Below are 22489 nucleotides of genomic sequence, written 5' to 3'. Positions count from 1 at the left end.
GGAGTAAGACTTTTCTAGTCGTTCCTGTAGAAAGCAACGAAATTTCTGCAAAGGTAGTCCTGTGTCGGCCCGCCTAGAGTGTTCCGGACGGAAATTCGTGTTATATTTCTTCAAAGCCTTCTTTGATACCAGCTTTAAGCTTAGCGGCCGTTTTTCGGTAAAGTGATCCTGGACCGAAATTTACCAGTTCTGAATTTTGCTTAGTGTTTGCCAGAATTTCTACAGTTTTCCTGTTAAGCGTTGCTACGATCACACGACCTCTGAATCCGAACAATAGTAGCGATCGTATTCGGACTATACTCAAGATAGATGAGACGTATATTTCAGCGATGTTTGATCGCTGGATTTTTTTTTCACTTATCGTAGAGATGATTTGGAAACCCGGCTTCAATCGCTGCGAACCTCCTAGTGATCAAAACACGTTTGCTGTCGATTTCGTGCACTATCAACTTAACCATATCGACACTACATAACAACGCTGTTATAAATTATTCTACCTGCAAAGTATCAGAAGTAATTCATCTAAGATATTTCTACTGGTAACACTTTATTGCTATGGCATGACGTCAATTACATGACCTCGATTCATCTGTCTTTTAGTTTCGCCATGCAGAATCCGGCTTAACAAAAAAATATCTATAAAAACTCGTTCAATTTCTTGCTATAATTATAGCAAAGAAAGGTTTCAGTATAGTATTTTTTTCTTGTACTATACGTAAAAAGTATAAATGCCGTGGTAGGCACTCTAAATGAGTAAGAAAAGTAATTCCTGCTAATAAAAAAGAGCTTTCTTTAGAAAGCAATTCACGTGTTAAAACTCGTCAAACGAATCTTTTTAAGACTGAACAACGCAGCCATAATTTTGTACACTTTAAAACTACATTAAATTATCACTCAATAAATTAAAATCTTAAAAGTAAGCTACATTAAATAATATCATTCTTTGGAAGTCTTAAATTAAAAACTTACCACATATATTAAAATCTAAAAGTTAAAGGTGATTACTAATTTGTCACATATGTTACAATGGGAGGGATCAAAACGTGAACAGTCACGTGTGTTGAAGAGTGCCTCACATTAACGCCTCACGTCATACAAACTTAACTTTTGTTTGTTCATGAAATAATAAAAATATGAAATTGTCGCCCACTGTTAAAGCAAAAAGGCTTTTGTGTTTTAAAAAGAAATTGTGAAAATACTTTGTGAGGACGTTTCAGAACGATCTAATTACGCTAAAGGGCCAAGAGGAGCTTCAATAAACGAAAAAATCTTTGATGGCCTAGTTGGTAACTAACTAGGTAAATAATAATAACCTTCTTCGTTGGCGAATTTGTATTACCTGAATTATAATTCATGTTGTCTTCACCTCGTTGACACAATATACAACTAAAACACAATTTCTAGAAAAATGTTCACCAAATTTAACCTTGTATGTATTTACAGTTTCAGTTTCTTGGTGTAATTTTTCTTTGGAATTCTGAATACATTGAGGTGAAAATATTTTACGAACGCCAATCGCTATTTGTTTAGCACCTCTTTGGAACTGAGGAGTATAACCCCTTCACCGGTGTACGACAAACGCAGACTGCAGACTTGAAGACTGGCAGATAAACATTGTTCTAAAATGCTCTAACCCTAACCCTAACCCTAAAAGGCTTGTTTTAGGGTTAATTAGGGTTAGGGTTAGGGTTGACGCATTTTATAACAATGTTTAACTGTCAGTCTGCAAGTTTGCAGTCTGCGTTTGTCGCACACCGCCCCTTTACAGATTTAATACTAAAGAGCGGCTTAAGCAACAACGACGGCGACGTTACCACGAACATTAGAAAAGCACTGAATGGGTTCAACAGCATATCTCCACTTGCACTACTTACTGAAAGCTCAGCACGGTGAGCCTGTGGAACAGCCGATTTTTCCAACAAAAGCAGATTATATTGATCGCGTCAGGCCGCCATCTTGAAAGCAAACAAAACATAATAATAAGAAAGGTGGAGCGGGCAGCAGGGGAGGGGTGGGCAGGAGAAAGGGAACACCTCTCCTCCCCCTCCCCTTCCTCTATTTTCAACCCGTCGTCCTCTCCTTAAGAATTAGTTTTTGACTCCCCCTAACCCTCTGCCAGTCTCAGCATCCAAGATGGCGAGCCAGCGTTAATTTCATCACTCGCGCTGCAAAATTCGTCCGTACTGCAGGCTACTGCACGATTAAAACGTCAAACATATCAATGGAACGTTTTATAAAGGCATACGACGACTAATTTTACTTTTTTCACTGAACTTGAATGCAGTACCTGAGGATGCAACATTGGACAAATTGCACGACGCAAAGTCTGAAACGGTGCGACGACAATTTGTCAGGAACGTTCTCGCTGCCGTAACCGTTGTGGTTGCTTAAGCTCCATATGGAGCCGGAGAAGTGTAGCGTCACATTGCCATGGTAGAAAGATTCCCGGATCTCAACAATCGTTCTTGACAGAGACGGCCATTTCTATTGTCGAACAATGGAAGAAAAGTATGGACCGCCGTTTTTGTTCCTGAGTGGAATCACACAGGACACAGGACACACGTTTTTTTCTGCCGTATTTGCAGGTTCACGGTTTGTTGGGATCCACAAATTTTGCTACCATGGGAACGTGACATAAAGAGTTCTCATCTCTAGTAGGGGTATTAATTCGAGTTACTGAAAGGATGATTTAGGTCGCGTGCGAGGTCTTCTAAGTGAACTTCTTGGTGACACGGCGGGATAAGGCACATTGGAAACATCAGTATCATCGCTGCTGGCTCTGTAAGGTTTCCGTTTGGAACTGGATCGAAGCATAAAGGAATCCTAAAGAAAGGAAAACAGTACGTGGATAGATTGAGCACACATAAATGCACTGTTAGATGGGGTGTTTGATAGACATGAAGGTTTCTAAAAACTGAACTGCCTCAGTGACCGCCTTTATTGAACCGATGGGAGGGTCCTATCCCCCCCTCCCCCTCACCAATCCCACCCCCTGTATTGGATTTAAGAAAGTTTGTTGGTCATAGTACTCAACGAAAAAAATAAGGTTTCTCATCTCTTGCTCAACTCTTCTACTCTTGATGATGGCAGGTGCATTACGTTATCGGAAGTTGAAACTTTGGCGATCGCCAGCGAGTAGCGAAAATACCGCATTTTTCTCCCAACTCCACTTTTTTAGACCCGTTTTCGGCGAATTATCATGGGAATGGCTAAAAATGAGATATGCAACACTACCGGCCTAACCAAGTGAATTCAACTGCAGACTGCAGATTGTAGCTATTGGCTTATAATATTGGATAGAACAATCATTAAGTTAAAAAAAACAACCAGATCGGTTAGAAAATCTTTTCAAAATATTTGGTATCAATCACGATAACGGTTTAACGTAAAGGAATTGATACAAATAAAGTCAGTTTATCAATTTAATGTATTTGTATTTACCCTCATAGTACACACGATGCTGCAAAATTTAGCTGGTTTTAAACAATTAAACTCTTATGGATTACTGGATATGTATATATATATATATTTTTTGATGTCAACATCATAATCGCCTTACATGTTAATACTACTGTAGTTAACAACTATTCACCAAAGGGGAGGTTTAGAGCGGTATTTTTATTCGTCACTTTAACCGAAACTGATGCCCAAGTCAAACAAGGAGGCGAAACAAACTAAGAAGATTAAGTTCATGATAAGTTTCGAAACTTGGTCTGCTTCACTGAGACAGATAAAACGTGTTTGTCCATCCAAAATTGAGTTAACTTCGACGTCAAACACGACAGTGGTCGAATTTAACCCAAATATTTAGGTCGACCAAAGCGGAATTTGGTTCGTTTTATGAAAAGGTCGAAAAGGTCAACGTTTTACCTGAGCCTGCAAAACAACAGCGGTGCGTGAACTTCATACAAATGGACAAAATTTGGGGTGATAGTTGGATTTTCACTTGACCTCGAGAAGCGTCTTCTATAAGTGTTCGCTATTTGTTTTCTCATTCGATAGAGACCTTTATTAGATTCGAGGACGAGATTTCATTAAAGTTTTGTCGCGTATTCCTAAAAAAATTATAGACCACGGAAAGCTTCAATTTACTTTCTTCACCAGAAAAGTTAACACAGTTATTTTTATTGAAATAGCCCTCTTCCGATTGCAAAATGATAAAACTTGTAAGATTTGATAACTTGTTTTCGTCACTCCGACTTTTTCTCTAAAACCAATCACATTTTCTCGCCAAAATGACGCTGGTTCGCACGCGTCCACTTCTTAGTATTGAGAAAATCTGGTCAGTCTCGTTCTTTTCTTAGAATCTAAATGACTCTAATAATGGAAACGACTACAACATAAACTCGTCGTTCCGCCGTCCAAGAAAACCCCACGGTGGAAAAAGCATCGTTAGGAACTCACTTTTTGTTTCCCTAAGTTACGGAAAATTTCTATAGAGAAACCATTTTCCAGCTGGGAATGCGTTGCGTCTTCTCCAGACCAATTAAATTCTTATATTTTTGCTCGTTCGTTGATTAAGTTTTGTTCATGCGTAATCACTTCAAGGTCAAAGAGTATCGTTCTACTTCATCGCGGACACGATCGAATAAGTAATCTGCGAAACTAACACGTGTGATATCTGGTAAGAATAACTACTGACTTTTCGTTGAGGACACAAGGAAAAAAAAACAAGTCAAGATGAGAGAGACTTCGTACGGGTAGTCATGGAAACAAGGCAAACTGTTCTGGGTTTGCAGGCCAAGTACGTAGGAATCAAGTGTGAACGCAAGTGTTATCAGGGTAGGTAGTTCCATCAGTTCAGTCGTTCAAAAGGTAGAAAGGGGACTAATATGTAATCTTATCGGCCCACTGCAAATTGCATCGCCAAACAATCTTTCATTCCTTCTAATTTGAACGCGCATAGGGAAGTCACTGACACATACTGTTTCTTCCGGGGCTGCATTCATCCCAACAGACGATCCTTTTCACAATCTGCTTGTGACATTTCCCCTGAGTTTGAATCATTCACAGAGCAGAAGCTCCGCTTTTAACCAAAGAGTTTTTTTTTTTTTTTTTGGAGTTTCGGCTGTAGTCGCGGCGCAATTGGTTAGCTCTGCAAGTTGAGCGCTACCCATGTGCCTTTGTGTTTTTGAAGCTTTCCCATGATTCTTCCTGCTGACCCCTTCCCACGACCTATTGCGTCACGACTATCGCCCAAGGGGGAAGAAGAAGCTGGTTGGTGCCATTGACCTTTGACCTTTTGAACAACTGCAACTGAACTCTGGTAGACATGTAATTGTACTTGGGTATGAAGGAAGTATTGGTGGCCACAAAGGGTGAATGCAAGACACAATGCAGGTGGTAAGAGATTTGCGAAGAGCGCAGGCTGCTACCAAAAGAATACATGAATGTCAACAGATCGTAAGATCCATCTCAAAAGGAAAGTAGGTATATGTGTAGGCTTTGCAGAATGCATGCATATCGGAAGATCTCATGCCGCAGAAGAACGTGATAAGCGTACAACCGCAGGGCTGTCATTATTTTTTTAAGCAGGCGCAGCAACTGAATATTCACCCATAACATCTCACAAAAATTTAATTTAGCTTTCCACATTGATCACCCGTAACATCAAGTGTGCTCAGCCATAACAGGTGTTACGGGTTACGTCCCTTAATGACAGCGCTGAGTACCAATTGGTATAGATCTATTTGAATAGCAAGAAACTGAAAAGTGATGGGAAAAAAGGAGTGTCTTAAATGGTTATTGGACGACTGCGTGTTAAGTTTAATCAGAAACTCATAAGGGGTTGAATCAACCCCTTATGAGTTTCTGGCTTTATGTTAACTCTAGTTTTTTAAACATGCATGCACTAAAATAAGCACAGCCGTGTCATCCTCCTCACAGACAAATAAATGCTATCTCTCCTTAAAGCACTTGAAAAAGTTTATGTGGAAGATGGTAAAACCAACTTATATTACCCATTGAGGAGATCTGTTAAATGTTTCTTACTGATGGAGGGCATTGGTTTTAAGGCATTATCTAGGAGACATCTGCACGCGGCCGTGGATTTAGCTCACGTGGCAGGCATTCGAAAGGGAAGGGCAAGGGAATTTGAACGCGAGACCGAGCGAAAGACCCTCGCGCACCTTTCAACCTTCTCGCGCGCACCTAATCTCCTTCACCTTCCCTTTCAATACCAATTTCAGCACTGAAATTCCCTTTCCTTCCCTTTCAAACGCTTGCCATGCAGGCAATCGTGAATTTTTAGTGTCTGGTTCAATTTTCTTCAAGGCAACGCGTTTTTATTTTACGCTTCTGTTTAACAATTTATCCGGATAGCCTAAATTTAACCGTACGTATTGAAGAAAAAAATTCATTCAGTAAATTCAGTTTTAGGTTTGTTTTTTTTCTTACATCAAGGCTTCCTCTGTCAACAATCGCATCTCAGAAACTATTTTAAATGCAATTAATTACGTTTCTTAGTCTTTGTGGAAAGTTCTGTTACATTTAGCATTCTGTTACATTGAGCATTTTCCGATTGTGAACCCGTTTTGTTCTTATTTTTTACAAAAAAATTAAAATTTGTTGTCTCCGGAAACAAAGTAGAAGTTACTGTTCCTCATTCTGTATATAATCTATAGAGTCCGCTACGTTTATACTTCAATTTAAAGTTCATGTTTACTAGCTACATTGTCCTTGAATTTAAGTTGGCAAGGCTTTGAGGATCATTTAATCAAGAGCATTTATGAGGCTGTGAGGAATTTCAAGTATTTACATTGAAATGTAGTCACTGAACAGCCAGCATCAAAGATGAGTTTCCATTGTCGACTTAGCGCAGAGTTTGACCTTCTATAGAAAAAAGAGTTTGAAAACAGAATAGCACTGTTGAGTAGAGTTTGAAGTAACGCATACAAACAGCTATTAAAAGAAAACGTTAAAAACAAGTGGAATTAGTATCAAGCCTAACAATAAAATATAGTTAAAAAGAAAAGAAGGATTATGAGGAAAGAAAAGATGGCTGTTAATTACGAGACTAATTTTAAAATTTAATTGTCACGTAATTTATCGCTAAATAAAATTAAGAATGCCTTAAGGTAGCTTAAATTACATGTAACAATTGAAGGTTTATCAATTTGTGAATATTTTCTTTAGTAACTTCTTACCTTACCTTTAATATAACTTATTACATGATTTTATCTCAGATGACGTTCAGCTTAACATAAGTATAAATTTAAAGGTATTTTTAATACAAATGATGTGGTATTAACGACAGACCAGAGTGGGTGCTTTTAAGGTAACATAAAGTTTTAATTTTAACTTATAAATGACGGACACTCTTATAACGTTACGTTTTGTCGGCATGAAGTAACGTAAAGTAAACTTTACACACATCAAACATCAAAAACAATCACAAGACACCTACTAAAATAATAAACACGGTTTTCAATTGAATGTCGAAAATGCCAAACCAAGGTTAGGCTGGCTTGATTACCAACCGCTGTTCGGGAATCCACCCCTCACTTTTCCGCTCAGCAGACCGGCGCTCTCCCAACTGAGCTAACCAGGCCTTTGCGAATGTCACGTGGATTTTTGTCGCTCAGAGCTGACATTTCATGGCATTGTGTCTGGTGTCTTGGAAAGCCCTTTTTGCTATGGTCATGCCTGGAAAGTGCGCCTTTAATTTCAAACGGTTGTCCATGTAAGAGTCCTTGAAAAGTCCTTGAACGTTCTTGGATCTTAACTTTCCGTGCGAACCCTGTTTTTTATGTCTCCATGGTTACGTCCTACGTCAAATTATGGTCACACGCGTAGTTTTGTAACAGAGTATTGTTCCGCAGAAAAAGACGCGGTGCAATCCCAACTCGTATTACTGACGGTAACCTTGGTTTAGGCTGGATTTCCGCCGTTCTCTCGGTCCTCCCCGAGAAGAGATTGTTCGGAGGGAGTTCGCGGGTTCAAACCCCGGCCGGACCAATTCTCAGGGCCTTTAAATAACTGAGAAGAAAGTGCTGCCTTTGTAATGATATCTGCAAACGGATAGACTTTCTAGTTTTCTCGGATAAGGACGAAAAACCGTAGGTCCCGTCTCACAGCACTTTCACTTGTCTGGTTCTTGTGGGACGTAAAAGAACCCACACCACCCCGGTTGGAAAAGTGTAGGGGACGTAGACACTGGTGGTGTGGCCAACCTTTCCTGGGCTGGATGGGTTATCATTAAGGAGAGATCTTAACAGAGGGATAACCTCATGATCCTCCTTCAGGTGCCGTAATGGCTATCTGTAAACAGTGTATATATGTAAACGTATCATCATCTACCTACAGCTTCTGGTCACTCTACTTGTGGAATGGCACGCGAGCATATTTGTGCTACCTTTTGCGGAAGGAAAACAGACATGTTTTGAAAAACAGGAATCAACGTCTCAAATTCAAGGACTTTTCAATGATTTATTGCCTTGAAGGACCTTTTAAGACTGTGCGAACCCTGAAAAATGTTCAAAAGAAGAGACCATGCCAGCAATCAAGAGTTTAGTCGAGGGCCGGCTCCTTTCCCGCGCATAAAATGACGGGCTGCAGGCGGCAGGTACCGCGGGAAAAAACTTGAGTGTGACCGCTTTTGTCTTGGTATGGAAGGATAAATACCACACCACAGGAAATTCTTGCAACACGGGGTGTGTAACCACGACTAACACCTCTGGCCAGTCACACTATGGACAGACGATCACATGAACCAAATAGATTCCAAAGCAATTACATGCAGCCGCTTCAAGCGCGGGAAAACGCAAGTCAGGTCGGGATTGGTTTTGACTTCACTTCTGATTGGCTAAGAAAATTGCGCAAGTTTTTAGCCAATCACAAACCGCAGCCATTCAAAACCAAAGAAATAATAAAGTTGAATTCGACACTCAATTGAAAACGGCTCTTTCACGTATTTACTCGAATAATCGCGCAGCGCTTCTTTGATTTCCAGACTGTTTTGGCTCAGCGCCTTGTTGAGCTGCGTTCCAGAGTTACGGGGCGTTTAGTATTTCAGGCTGTTTAGTGTGTCACTTATCCGAGGGAGGTGCTTTTTCGAATAAATACGTTGAGCATTCTGTATTGTTCTATCTACAGCTCTGGGAGGCCACCACGCGCTGCTCAGTGCCATGTCTTTGAATAGAAACGCGGCTGGAGGTGACCTCGTTATGTAACAAACCAGTTCCTCGTGTTATTCTCAAGCTAACCTGCGCCTGAACATGATCATCTACATGTTGAAGGTCTGTAACAAAACAATGTCACCTCCAGCCTCGCCTCTATTCAAAGCCAGGACACTAAGCAAACAATTCTAAAATGGCCTATTGGACCACACTACAAGATGATGTACAATAAATGGCATGCAAAACATATCATAGTTATAATTAATGCTAGTTGGATATACTGACTTACCCTGAAGCTGTGTCTCTTGATTTCCGAGCGCACGCTGGTTCTGCTGCCAGAGTTAAAACTAAGAGAACGATGTCGCTTTTGTTTTTGTTTGCCTTTTACGTCCGTGTCATCAAAGTCAATGTGTTCCCTATCAACAGTCAAGAAAAGAAAAGGGATTATTAACAAAGCTAGACCACGCTGTAGTAAGATTATTCGTCAATCCAACTTTTGAGTCTATTGAAAAAATCCTATGCTGTGACCATTCAATTCAAATGAAACCTCTTCAGAAGTATTCACATGGTACTATCTATTTAGTGTGTAGTTCTTACTTTGAAGTCTGTGGACAAAATCCTACGGTGTTACCATTCAAATAAGACCTCTTCAGCAGTACTCTCACATGGTACTAGTTACTTAGTCTGTAGTTTTATATCTGTGAGTGAACACCAATCAAATGAACCTCGTTTGCAGAAGGTTCGCGCAACACTCTTCATTTCTAAGTTTTTTACAAAAAAATGATTTGGGGAGTGAATTTTATCTTTGGAGGGAAAGAATGAGACGTATAACCGATAAACCAGCTGCCACTATGACGCCTACACATGTAAAAGTGGACTGTATTTTCATTACCTCGCAGGAACTAACACAGATAACAACTCAGAAGTTAAGTGTCTCCTGATAATGTTCTTGGATACGTGAATACCAAGAGCTTGAGCCAGTTCATCAGCACCAAATATGGGATCCAAGACTAACACAGCACCATGTACACCGCTGTCTTTCAAGTTATCAGCATACTCCTGTCAACAGAAATACAGTGTATAAAGGTTTGAAAACTCACGACCATTACAAAAGCACGCCTTTAAACACTCCTTTAAACAGTACTGCTGTCTGTAGCAGAACTTGTACGCTTTCGCGTAAACGGGTCACACAGATTAAAAATTTGTCCGGACCAATGTAAACAGGGTCTCCGAGCAAATTTATTGAATTGGAAAAAAATCAGAAACGGTCATCTTTGAAACCAAATTGAAGAAGAATAAGAAAGGAGACATCAGTGGCAGATCCAGGGGGAGGGTCCGGAGGGCCCGGACCCCCATCAGACCTGACGCTTGTTTGAGACAGAAATCCTTAAATCGACAGGATCGCATATCACTTTTTAACTGGCTGATTTTTCTTCATGAAACGCGCGTTGCATTTTTCCACTAAACTGAATTCCAGGGATATTCAAAAATGTGATTGTTTTTGGGTACCCTCCTATGATCTGTTCGCCTCTGCTGACAAAGCAGTATTTCCCGCGCCAACGGCGACCGGCGTTCACAGATTGAGAAACACGTGGTCGTCTCTGTGAGAAGTAATTTGCCACAAAAAAGTTCAACAGTCCTTTCTGAACCAAAGTTTAGACACCGCCCCCCCCCCCCCCCCCCGCCTCCTGCCCCAATCAAAAAAATTCCTGGATCCGCCCCTGAACATCACTAAATAATATACAAATGCGAACAAATTCAAGTCAACAATGCGTGATTCGCACAGAACATGTAATCTTCAAAGGAAAATGAAGACAAAATTTCCAGGTTATTGCTTTTAAATATTCAAACAGCTGCTCTATATTTCAAAGGACCACAGAAAAAATATAAAGCCCCTTGTCATTTAAAAGCAGGATTCTTACCAATTAAAGCCACAATCTTGGACAAAATAAAATGGAATATCAAATCCCCATCCCCCCAAATCAAGGGTGAAGCATAGCGAAAGCCAAAACTCGATACTATTCATCCTTGATTTGAGGAGGGGGGGGGGGAGTGGTGCTCTCAATTTAAGAATGTGAATATAATGATCTTCGCAAAAGAATGAACCTAAGCGATTGAAAAACGAAAGAACCTGAAAAAAATTCACGCTTGTCCGGGAGTCAAACCCCGACCTTTCACGCCAACTGGAGAGCAGGCCATTGTGAGTTCGTAATATACTCGATGGTGGAAATGACATGAATTGAAATACAGTAAACACCCGCTAATAAGAAACTGTGGATTAAGAACTTCCTGGCAGAAATTTGCCGCTTTAACACCCTAAAATGCAAGAACCTGTTAAGCCAGTCAGGATCAAGGAGGTTCTTATGTGTGGGTTACAGGTAAATTATGATAGACAATTTAACAAAGGAGTGTAACTTTGAGTTGTAAATTTAAGTATAATAAGAACGTACTGTATTAAACTGTACATGTATATGAATTTGGTAATCAGTTTTGTTAGGGTTATAATAATACATTGTGGATAAATAAAAAGTTTATAAATTTTTCTGGTAATGGTCAATCCACTATTTTTCGGAGGGAGAGAACCGACGACCGGAAATGCGTCTGCTGTTCGCAGGCTACAATCCATTAGCTCCGTCATAAAAAATTAAGAACCTAATTAAGAACTTACTTAGCCCAAATTGCCAATATATACCCTAAAATACAAGAACCTATTTTGCCAGCCTTCAAAAACAGTAGGTTCTTATTAGTGCGTGTATACTGTAAATAAAATGAATCATATTTCGAACGAGGGATAAAGATATTAATGTGAACGTGATGTTCTTGAAGGTTTAAACTGGGGGCGGAATTTCCGAATTTGTGACGAAATCCGAATCCAAATATTTGGGTACCGGCTTAGTGAATCTGAAATAGAACTTGTCAATTTAGTCGCGTGTCCGGACATTTTGAATCCGGATTCTAAGGGCCTGTTTACATGGAGGTGGGGGATCCCAGGTAGGTGAGGTAACCCGCTTAGGTGAGGTAACCCGTTTGTCCCTATAATCTCTCATTTTAATTTAATCACGTTTACATGATAGGTGGGGTGACCTGCCATAGTTTACCTCATCTACCTGGGGTCCCCCACCTCCATGTAAACAGGCCCTAAGTGGAGACTTTGTTTCTGAAAGAATGTTGTCAGATTTACTGATGCGTGTAAATGCCTGCGAATCCAAATACAATAAAAGTTATAAATCCAGAAACAGTTATGAATCCAGAACAGTCTCCTCTAGTGAATAGTTAGCCTGTGTATCTGAGTGAGTGTCTCAAGTAGATTAACTACTGCAAATCTGAATACCATAAATAAATCCGGAAACATGTCCTCACCTACCCCTCCGCTAAGCCAACATTTTGGCCTCAGTGAGAAGTAAGTGTTAATGTTGTCTTAGGGGAGGGGTAGGTGAGTAGTTTCCCAGAAACTTATAATGATCCAAAAACTTATACCGTAAAATTCCGAAAATAAGCCCCTCCAAATATAAGCCCCTCAAACCGGTAATGCAAAAAAACTCTCCGTTAAATTGCTCCTCCAAATATAAGCCCCCCGGGGGATACTTGTAAAATTGCCCTCAAATACAAAGAAAACAAAGCAAAACTGGTAAATTTACTTCCAACTATAAGACTAGCCCAATCGATTTTGAAACGCAACTTTCCCTCCGTAGATAAACCCCTCCAAATATAGGCCCCTCCAAAAATAAGCCCCTCCAAAAGGGCCTTTGAAAATATAAGCCCCAGGGCTTATTTTCGGAATTTTATGGTAGCTTAAAAGAATTTGTAGAGCCAAACAACTTACTCCCAAGTCAATGGATCGACACCATTTGGCCACTCTGTCATTAGTCCAGACAACAGGATCCAAGTCATTGTCTTCACTTTGTGTTCTTCGTTCTATCAGCAGCTAAATTTAAAATGATACAACGTCTCGTTAAAAGATGGAGCATCTACCAAAGGCGCAGTTAAGAAAGTACTACTCATGACTACTGCAGTTTGCAGTGTTCGTCACAAAATAAGCAGGAAGAACAACAAAATTGTATTCCAAGAATTTAAATTAAGTAAAGAATTACACTGGCCCGCAGGGAGCAACTGCTAATATAGGCGGGACAGACGAACAACTGAGCGTTAACTGTTAATACGGGGAGACAATAACTTTAAAAGTTCGAGAGAAAATCAGTTGAAACTTATTAAACTCATTCGTTCGGTCACTACAGGAAAATCTCAGGCCTCAGCCTTAGCTTCGTGACACCACGGCCTCGGTCTGATATTTCCCTGTAATAACCTCCCTCTCAGTTAATAAGTGGTATGTAGTTTTTTCCAAAGTTAAATGGAGGAATGTGTGAGATGTACCTCCTTGCTGAAGTCCATCATACGAAGTAACTTTATACCGTGAAGGACACTTGTCTAAATAAAGAGAAACCAAATATTAAAAGTGATTTTTATAGCAAACAAGTAATACATAATCCATAAATAAGTTGTCGTTGGATGTTGTTATTCTTGGTTTAAATTTTAATTTCATCTGCTTTAAACACATTATCATACGTTGCCATACCCAAAAACAAAAGCCAGGAATAAAATTAACATCAAAGATAAAATAGGCCATTTCCGATTTCCACAACCTCATACTTTCCAAACATGGCTAAGTGTAAAACCTTTCTTGTCAAAATGAGTTTTACTGGCATGAGAATAAAATCATATCAATGGCTTCTCACTTAGCCTCGCTTTGAAACAGAGGCTTGGGATAGCTTGAAAATGTTCGTTTAAATCGCGACGTATACACATACTTAAGCTTTGATTTTCATTTCTGTAGCCAAAAATGTAGGAAGCCTTTAAATTCTCTTCTTGACAATGCGGATATTTGACCATGTGTTTTCTTGTTTCCTCACCTGATGAAATTTCTTATTGACATTAAGATATTTCTCCATGTCTTTCTTCGTAAGGACATTTAATAACCTGCCGTCAATCATCTGTGCTTCAAAGGTGGAGGAGTACTGGTTCAGTCCCAGGTCCTTTATCCAGACACGGGCCACCCACAGATGATCTACTGAGGAGATTTCTGGGTACTTCCTGTGAAATAATAAGAAAAATAGATTATTACTTTTTCTTGCTGCAATGATGGTCATAAACCTTATGAAACTGAAAACTGAAAATAGGTGCTAATTATAGTTTTTCGGTATAATACTAAATAGTTAGGTTTTTTTATACAGTCCAACCTGCATATGCAACCACCTCTTGTCAGCGGCCACCTCACATAAGTGACAACCTATCCCAGCAAAACACTAAAATCTTCCCATTCAAATCCTCACAATCAGAACCTCTCATAAGCGACAGTGACTACTTTTGGACACAATGGTTGTACCTTATTAATTTTGTGGATACTTAATTTTGCAATTTTGATGAGACAGTATTTCACAGGGTTTTATTTTTGTGATTTTAAGCGATCTCAACTTCACTTTATTTTTTTTTTCAAAGTATGAACCTTTAAAAAATTTTAGATAAACTGGAACAAGAAACGTGTAAAATCTTTCCAAACTAATGTTAAAATGTAGATTACCATATAATCTTTTATCTGTTTCTTGTAAAGTAATGCAGTTGTAATATTCAGCTGATCATTCTTATGTTAAGTTACTCACAATTAGTTCATAAATTATTAATTATTATCATTATTATCAGTAAAACCGGTTAGCAATATGGTGTTTGTCCATACATCCTGAATATGTTGTTTCTATAATACAAGTTTATTCTGTTGTGAATTTTCTATTTGGGTATTAAATTTCATGTGCTTAAATTTCACTTTTTGCAGGTCTTTAATTTCGAAATTTTTTTCACAATCGCAAAAAACATGAAATTAAAGACCCGCAAAATTAAATACCAATAATGTATTATTTTCCTTAGTTTTTCCACAATTCAAGCTTGATGTGGTTTGTGTTTACTGTATGTAGTGCACCACTCAGAGTATACGATGAACCAATAATGACAACATGGAACTACACTTACAAATAACTTAAATAGACCTTTTTATTGATACCGCGGCCATATTGAATTTATTAGATTTAAGGAGTATTATAGGATGTCCAGGGGGCACTCGCCCAGTGTTTACCCTTGCTTTTCTGGCGAAAAGAGAACTTCACTGTATATTTCTCAGGAAAAACGCTATCATTATTACATCCAAACATGGCACAATGATCTTTCTTCCCAATACCCATTAAAATTTTTTCGTAGGAAAACTTAAAGAAAAATTGGCCCGAAAAGCGCGCATAGATATCCTGAGCGAGTATATCGGATGGTGCTCATGCCCCCTGGGCATTCCATAATACTCCTTAAATCTAATAAATTCAATATGGCCGCAGTATCAGTAAAAAGGACTATTGCATGCAATAAACCTTTCACCAAAAGGTAGATGCGCTGATGATTCTCATAAGCGACCTGCTCCTGGAGGCGACCGCTAAATCTATGCATTTTGGGTGGTTGCTTTAGGGGAGGTTCAAGGGTATAGCTAGTAATGTACCTTGCAGCTGGATCCCTGTATTCCTCAATGGCCAGTCTAAGTTTACGTCTGTGCATTGTATTCATGATCCCAAGTCCAGCTTCAAGCTCAGAATCACTGAGTTCCAAAAGCACTTTCCCACTTTTGATGTTCTCATAGCACATTTGTGAGTAAACAGACATCTGACATTCTACCTCAAGCCATGCTAGAACCATGTTGGCTTTCCAACACACCATAGGAATGTCTTTGTGCAATTCCCATACTCGCTTCTTTTCAGCAAAGCTAGTGCTTGTATTATCAACATCTGGATATTCCATTATAAACCAAAAATGATATAAAATAGATGTCAACATGGAAATGATCCTTGCAGTCAAATAAACAATTCAAGTGTTGAAAAAGAACCTGAAAACAATTCAGGCTTGACCGGGAATTGAACTTTGACCTTTGCCATGACTAGACTCAAAGCTCTATCCATAAAGCTAATCAAGCCAACTGGAGAGCAGGCCATAGAGAGTTTGTAATGTATGTACCCGATGATGGAAATGAGATGAATCGACAAAATATGAAATGGCTGACACAAGAATCATTTCTTATATTGCCATTCATAAAATAGATGATTGCTTTTATTTACATAACAGAATTTAATTTCATTTTAAGAAACAATATATTTTATATAAGGGACTTCAGCGAGCTTTTGACAATTGATCCTAAAGCTCAGTATGGGCTATATGTTGCTTGTTTCTGAATCTGCTTGTCTCTTGCTACATTAGCAACAAATCGCACTGTCACATTCTTAAAGGTTTTTCAATAAAATTGAATTAAAACATTTAAGAATAAATATTAGCCAAAATAGTTAAAAAAACACTGATTCAATGTCACCATGACACTTTCAAGGGACAAAATAAAAACTAAGAAAAAATGATCAAATTAAAAGAATATTTCAAATTAATTCCAAGTTAGAAAACAATCAAAAAGGTCAAAAACAACCAGCCATTGTAGGAACTGTTGGCCTGGTTGACATAGTTGTGTTGGAATGTTGAAAAAATGAAAAAAAAAAACAATATTAAAAATGGAAGGGAAACTGTAACTCTGCAATAGACCATTTTACAGTTATGAGCTTAGTACGCTAGCCTCTGAGTGAATGTGATGCTGAGGTTGACCTTGTTTTTATACAAAACTCTTTTCTTTTCTTATGAAAATTATTCTACAAACACTAGTTAGCATTAGAACAACTTGGATTAACATAATAAAGCAGGAAGGGTTGTATCAAAACAAAATCGACTCCAGCCTGATTTCCACCTGAAACTGTAACTCTAGACAGTTATAAAAAAGATTCAAAAACTTCATCAGTCTTCCTCTTTCTAAAAATCCATACAAATGATCCCATGAGTTAAAAAATTCAATATCATTTGTGACATCACACTGGTACTCTATTGCCAGCAGTGATATTAATTTGTAAATTCTGTCAAGCCTCATGGGAGAATAAGAGACTTGTGACAGATGAAATGGTAACAAATTAAATGAGCAAAGAAACTGTTACAATGACAAATTATACAAAATACAATAGCAAAATACTGACAGGATGATAGGTGAAACAATTAAGCATTTTAAAATGTCAGACCAGAGACATACAGTACATACCTTTCCTCCCCCTCCCTACCCATGAAAGGGTGGCACAGAAAGCCTGGGAAGAGGCACTTCCTTATTTGGCAACCAATTGCAAATATCAGACATGTGCATTAGGCAAAAAGATTTTCTTTTTCACATGTACTTACCTCTAACAACTGGTGAAAATACAAGACTTTTTCTTTGTTTCCCTCTTGTGAAGAACCGTGATAGCGAGGAGGGGCGTTCCTTTTTCTTTTTTCCTGAGTCAAGTGTTTCTAGGTTGTTATGAACGCTAAAGTCAAACACTTCTACATCAGGGGGTGAACAAGCTTGACTCACATCTGACTGGGAACCAGAGGAAGCTGATCCAACTGGTGAGATTAGCAAGGTAGGAAGACGGTCACAATTCTTATCTAATAAAAAAAATGAAAAAGCTATTAATAAATTTATGGACAAATCGCAAAGTAAACAACATCAATGTTTAAAGATTCCTCAAAGTTACATAAAAAGAGTATTTTGTCCAATTTTTCTTGAAATTTTATGCACGTACTGATAAACCCCAGGTACAACCTGTGACCTTATTAAGGTGGGTGGGTGCTTTCTTAACAGATGGCACCTATGAAGTGTGACTGCACTTTTATCAGGTGACAACAAATATGACAAACACTTCCTTTATTACCAACGGAAAATGGAGAAGTCATGTTATCTGATCACGTTTTTTAATATCTAAAATGGTTTAGACATTGAAGGTCATGTGTGATCCAAACTCAGGAGTTCAAGTAACAGAGCTGGAAACAAGCCATTCACATGGAAATAACATATCACAGACTGATTCCTTATCTTATCAAAATTGCATTAGCTTACAAAGCTATCAATCAGACGACTCAGGTTATGTATTTTTAGTGAAAATAGGGATCACCCAATTATGGGGGTGTAAAATGTTAAGTCCAATTAATAACAGAGCTGGGTGTAAAAATAAATAAATAAATAATGTCAGTAACTCACATGCCATACTGTCAAATAAGGAAGATTTTACCCACTCTGTGAGGCATTGAATAAAATGTATTGAGGAGATACTTATAAACTTCTCTGTTACATACATGTATGGTTAGGGTCAACCAGGATATTTGAGGACATGTATACTATGTATCTGTTTTTCATTTGCTTTAAACTTTTAATCAGATATCCTGTCCTGAGTAAGTAAGGAATCTAATCTATTTTGCCAAGGGACAGAAGAAACAAGCATAACATAATGAGGTCCTATTTCATACATTATTTTTTGTAAAGCTGAGGTGATATCCATTACACAGAAGGACTTTGTTACAAAGAGTTTTGTTGTACTGAGTTTCCACAATATACCTTAATATTGAAACCCTAGGATAACATACCCCTATTTAATAACTCCAGAATAGCAAATACACTCTTACACATTTCAACCTCAATATCCTTACAAAATATAACCTGTGTGTGTACACATGCCCCCTCAAGGGAAGGGGGCCTCTGCATACAGGCTAATAAAATAATTCTTATAAAAAAAATGTACAAGTACAATACAATTTCTATAAGGGAGACAAATGCCCCCACCCAACCCCTAGGCAATAAGCTCACTGCAAAATTAATTTAAGGCCTCCTTTGGTTTGATTTTTTGCCCTAAAGCTATATACACATGTAGCTGGCCCTCGCATGCAGGACAAATGATGCTCATTGGAGTTAACAACTGATAAAAGGACCAATTTTCTTTGGAACTGTTTAGTTTCACCTAGATGCTCAGAAACAAAAAAGCAATTGTTTAACTTGTGCACCCCTTGGGAGAACTAGTTAGTTTGTCACATTAAGATCTTTGTTTGGTTATAACAAAGACGTCTGCAAACCGTTTGTCTGATTACAAACCCACTATGAAAGTCAAAGATCTCAGTGTGTGAAATCGTGTACTAAGGACATTTCAAACGGTTTTAACGGACATAAGAGAGCAGAATAATGACCCAATGGAAATGCACAGAAGACAAGAGACATTTATAGAATCTACAAGTGCAAGTGATATAATTATTAGTACAAAAGAATTGACAAATGATGATGTGCGCTAAAGGTGAATGGAGATACGATCAACGGAAAGTATACTCAAGTCAGTTAGAGTCACTCAACTGAAAAAAGCAGCTGTAAGCCGCCTTGATGTACAGTTTCCGGTCGATCAATATCTTAAAGTAAACGTGGGAGTGTGGAGAAACAAACATCCTCCTCTCATGATTTGCGATCCGTAAAAAGACAGAATATTTTCCCTTAAATTAAATAAGGAACGTACACCTGAACAGTTGGTAGTAAAATAAACGAGGTTTTGACAGCGAAAGCAATAACTTTAGCTAGTAGGCGTGTTTGTCAAAACACTTGTGAAAAAGATCGGAGGTGAAATCAATAGTCTGTCTAGAATTGTAACGCAATCGGATTTACCTTTGATTCTAAATGAGATAGTTGGCGGATTATGCTCTAATTCTCAAAGAGTTATTTCCTGAATAAGCAGTTGTTCGGGTTCATGAAAAATTAAACACATTAAATTTTTTTTCCGCTTTCCTCGCTCAAAATAGAAACCTATCTGGGTCAACAAACAGTGAAATGCACATTACAACACATGTGAGCGAAATCACGCAAACTTACCAGCGTTTTCAAGAGGCAATCTCGGTGAATTTTCTAGATTTTGAAGAGAATTTGTTCTCCTGTTGTTGCACGCGTTCGATATATGCTTCCCTCCTGTCGAGTCCACATTTAAATTGTTTGATTTGAAAAGCAGTTGCGAGTTGTTTTCACGAAACGAAGATTCAAGCGAAGAGAAACGTTGTTTAATGTCGAAAAGCTCATTTTCCAGCTCTTTCAACCGTACGTCTTTTATTTCTAATTGTGATTTTAAGCTTTCTGATTCCTTCGACAAGCCACTTCGTTCTTGTTCCCAAACTCGCTTTTCGGTCTCCAGGCGTTTTACCTTTTCTTCGCCTTCCAACATCCGTTGTTCATAATTTTGAATAAATTCCCTTAATTCCGCTTCCTTGACTTCCAAAATGCCATAAACTTCCTTCATTTGATGAAGTAAATTCATCTTCTCTGTTTTTAAGCGTTTTCTTTCTATTTTCATGCAAGAAATCGTTTCTTTAGCTCTCGAGATTTCGTGCTCACAGGAATGAAGCCGCTCTCGAAGCTGATCCAAATCTGTGTTTCCATGTCTCCATTCGTTAAGTTCTCTGGTCAAAAATTCGTTTTCGCAACGCAATCTTTCATTATCTTCTTTGTAAATTTCTACCTTACCCTTCGACGCTCCAGCTTCGTTCAATTTTGTTTCACGTTCCGAAAGTTTGCTGTTGGCCAAATCTGACAGTCTCTTGTCTTGATCGCGAAGTTCGGCTTTTAGATACTCCACCTCCCGATTAACAGCATTAAGAGAACTATTAATTTTGGAAGCAATGACGACTTTTTCCTCTCTCATTCTTTTACTCTCGCTTTCCGCCTGTTCCATTAATCGCCGCATAACACTTAAGCAGTTTATCAAATCGTCTTGTTTTTTCACGAGCGGTCGTGTGCCAGAACTTCCACTATCACTGCAAGAACTTTCTCCTGAAACGGTGCTGCTAAAAGACAACGAACGGACCCGCTCTTTAAGCTTGTCAACCTCTGCCATAGCTTCCATGGCTGTTAAAGAGAGCTTTCGCTCCTTTGTGGGAGAGGCGACTGTTGTCTTCTTTTCTTGATCGTTGTTTATATCCGCCATATTTTATTTTTGTGTGACAGCCGAGGTCACTGGCGAAACTTGAGACGCCAGCCTCGCTTTAAACCTGACAAAATAACCTCCACTCTACCCTGGACAACAGTGTTTTGTACTGAAAAATTTAAGGAAAAATTCGATATTTGTCAAACAAGTCAAACAATTTTCTTGCTCACGGCAAAAGCCTACTACAGTGAGCCAATCACCATAACATTTTGCCGATAAAATATCAGATTCACAGTGTACGTGTACAGTAAGGTGGATTATTCATCTCCTTTAGCAAAGTGATGATTGAAAAATGATTGTGCGAGAACAAACGTCAATGAACTATTGACATTCAAGTGGAATCTATCAATCTTTGGAAATCTTTACGCACGTTTCATTCTCAGAAATGACCGAATACAGACGCTTCAAGTTTCCGCCGTGCTATTTGAGTCTAGTTAGCTAAACAAAGCTGAAAACGGAAGCCAACAGAATCAAAAGAATGACTTCTTTATTAAAGCAGTTAGAGCAATGTTTAATGCACAAACACACCATTTATTTCTTGCAATAAAACATTGAAAACCAATAAAATGATATTAAAGAGTCAGTTCAGATAAATACTTAGTAACTCTTAGTTTTTTATTTTTTTTCGCGAAAAAAAAAACAGCGTACACCAGAAAGAGGATTGAGGAGGACTGGGAATCCTGTGGTCTAGTAGTTAAGAAATTTATAAGTGAAAGAAAAACCGCCAAGCATTCCTTCATTGAGAAGATAGAGATGGTTGCATAAAAGTTAACATAGAATGTAAGAGCTAAGTTTCAGCTCAATCAGTTTCTTTGTTTTAACACCGCACAGCTTCATCTGACGATACGCTTACACCTGGTAGGCTGGTATGGGGATGGGTGGCTACTATTAAAACAGCGTTTTGTACCCCTTACACTTTTATATACAACTTTTGACTTCAAAAGATGCTCTTTTCGTATCAATTACTTGGCTTGAAAATTCATATCAAATGCATTGAAAGAAATACTTTTAAGCATTTAAAGAAATCATAGTTTCTTCAGTACTTAAAAACTTTCTGAACGTTTTGTAGTGAATTTCACTTCTTACCCACTTCTTTCTTCATTTTTTCCTTTTCTTTCTTTCTTTGCGTACTTGCATTCTCCAATGAGCCGTGGGTGTCGATTCACGCTGCTGATCGCTACATGGAGTGTTTACTCCTGATCAACAACTGACTTAGATCTAATACCGCAAAATTCCGAAAATAACCCCCTCCATGTATAGCCCCTCCAAATATAAGCCCCCCAGGGGCTTGTACTTGGAAATTGCCCTCAAATACAAAAAAGGGTAAATTTACTACCAACTATAAGGCTAGCCCAATCGATTTTAAAACGCAAATTTCCCTCCATATATAAGCCCCCCGAATATAAGCCCCTCAAAAAGGGCCTTTGAAAAATATAAACCCCTGGGCTTATTTTCGGAATTTTACGATAGGTTATTTTACACAATGATTTTATGGTTATTTTAATA

At 38.5% G+C, this 22489-nt stretch overlaps 1 protein-coding gene across 2 annotated transcripts; it reads right to left on the bottom strand.

Moving 5' to 3' along the window:
* Positions 1-535: 535 nt before the first annotated feature.
* On the bottom strand, positions 536-21092 carry LOC140946529 (kazrin-like). Of its 2 annotated transcripts, XM_073395669.1 has the most exons (10): positions 19882-21092; positions 17400-17645; positions 15646-15928; positions 14024-14204; positions 13488-13541; positions 12940-13041; positions 10009-10175; positions 9406-9532; positions 6758-6831; positions 2683-2823 (listed from the first exon to the last, which is right to left on the bottom strand). In XM_073395669.1, the coding sequence occupies exons 1-9, from the start codon at positions 20981-20983 to the stop codon at positions 6787-6789; spliced, it is 2307 nt and encodes a 768-aa protein (XP_073251770.1). In that variant the 5' UTR covers positions 20984-21092; the 3' UTR covers positions 2683-2823; positions 6758-6786. The 2 variants fall into 2 exon arrangements, with proteins under 2 accessions (XP_073251764.1, XP_073251770.1); XM_073395663.1 differs by lacking the exon at positions 6758-6831 and having other exon boundaries at positions 536-2823; positions 19882-21086.
* Positions 21093-22489: the final 1397 nt, after the last annotated feature.

This window comes from Porites lutea, chromosome 1, assembly GCF_958299795.1.
Source record: "Porites lutea chromosome 1, jaPorLute2.1, whole genome shotgun sequence".
In the NCBI taxonomy this organism is placed as follows: Eukaryota; Metazoa; Cnidaria; class Anthozoa; order Scleractinia; family Poritidae; genus Porites; species Porites lutea.
This window is presented reverse-complemented; position numbering and strand designations above follow the sequence as displayed.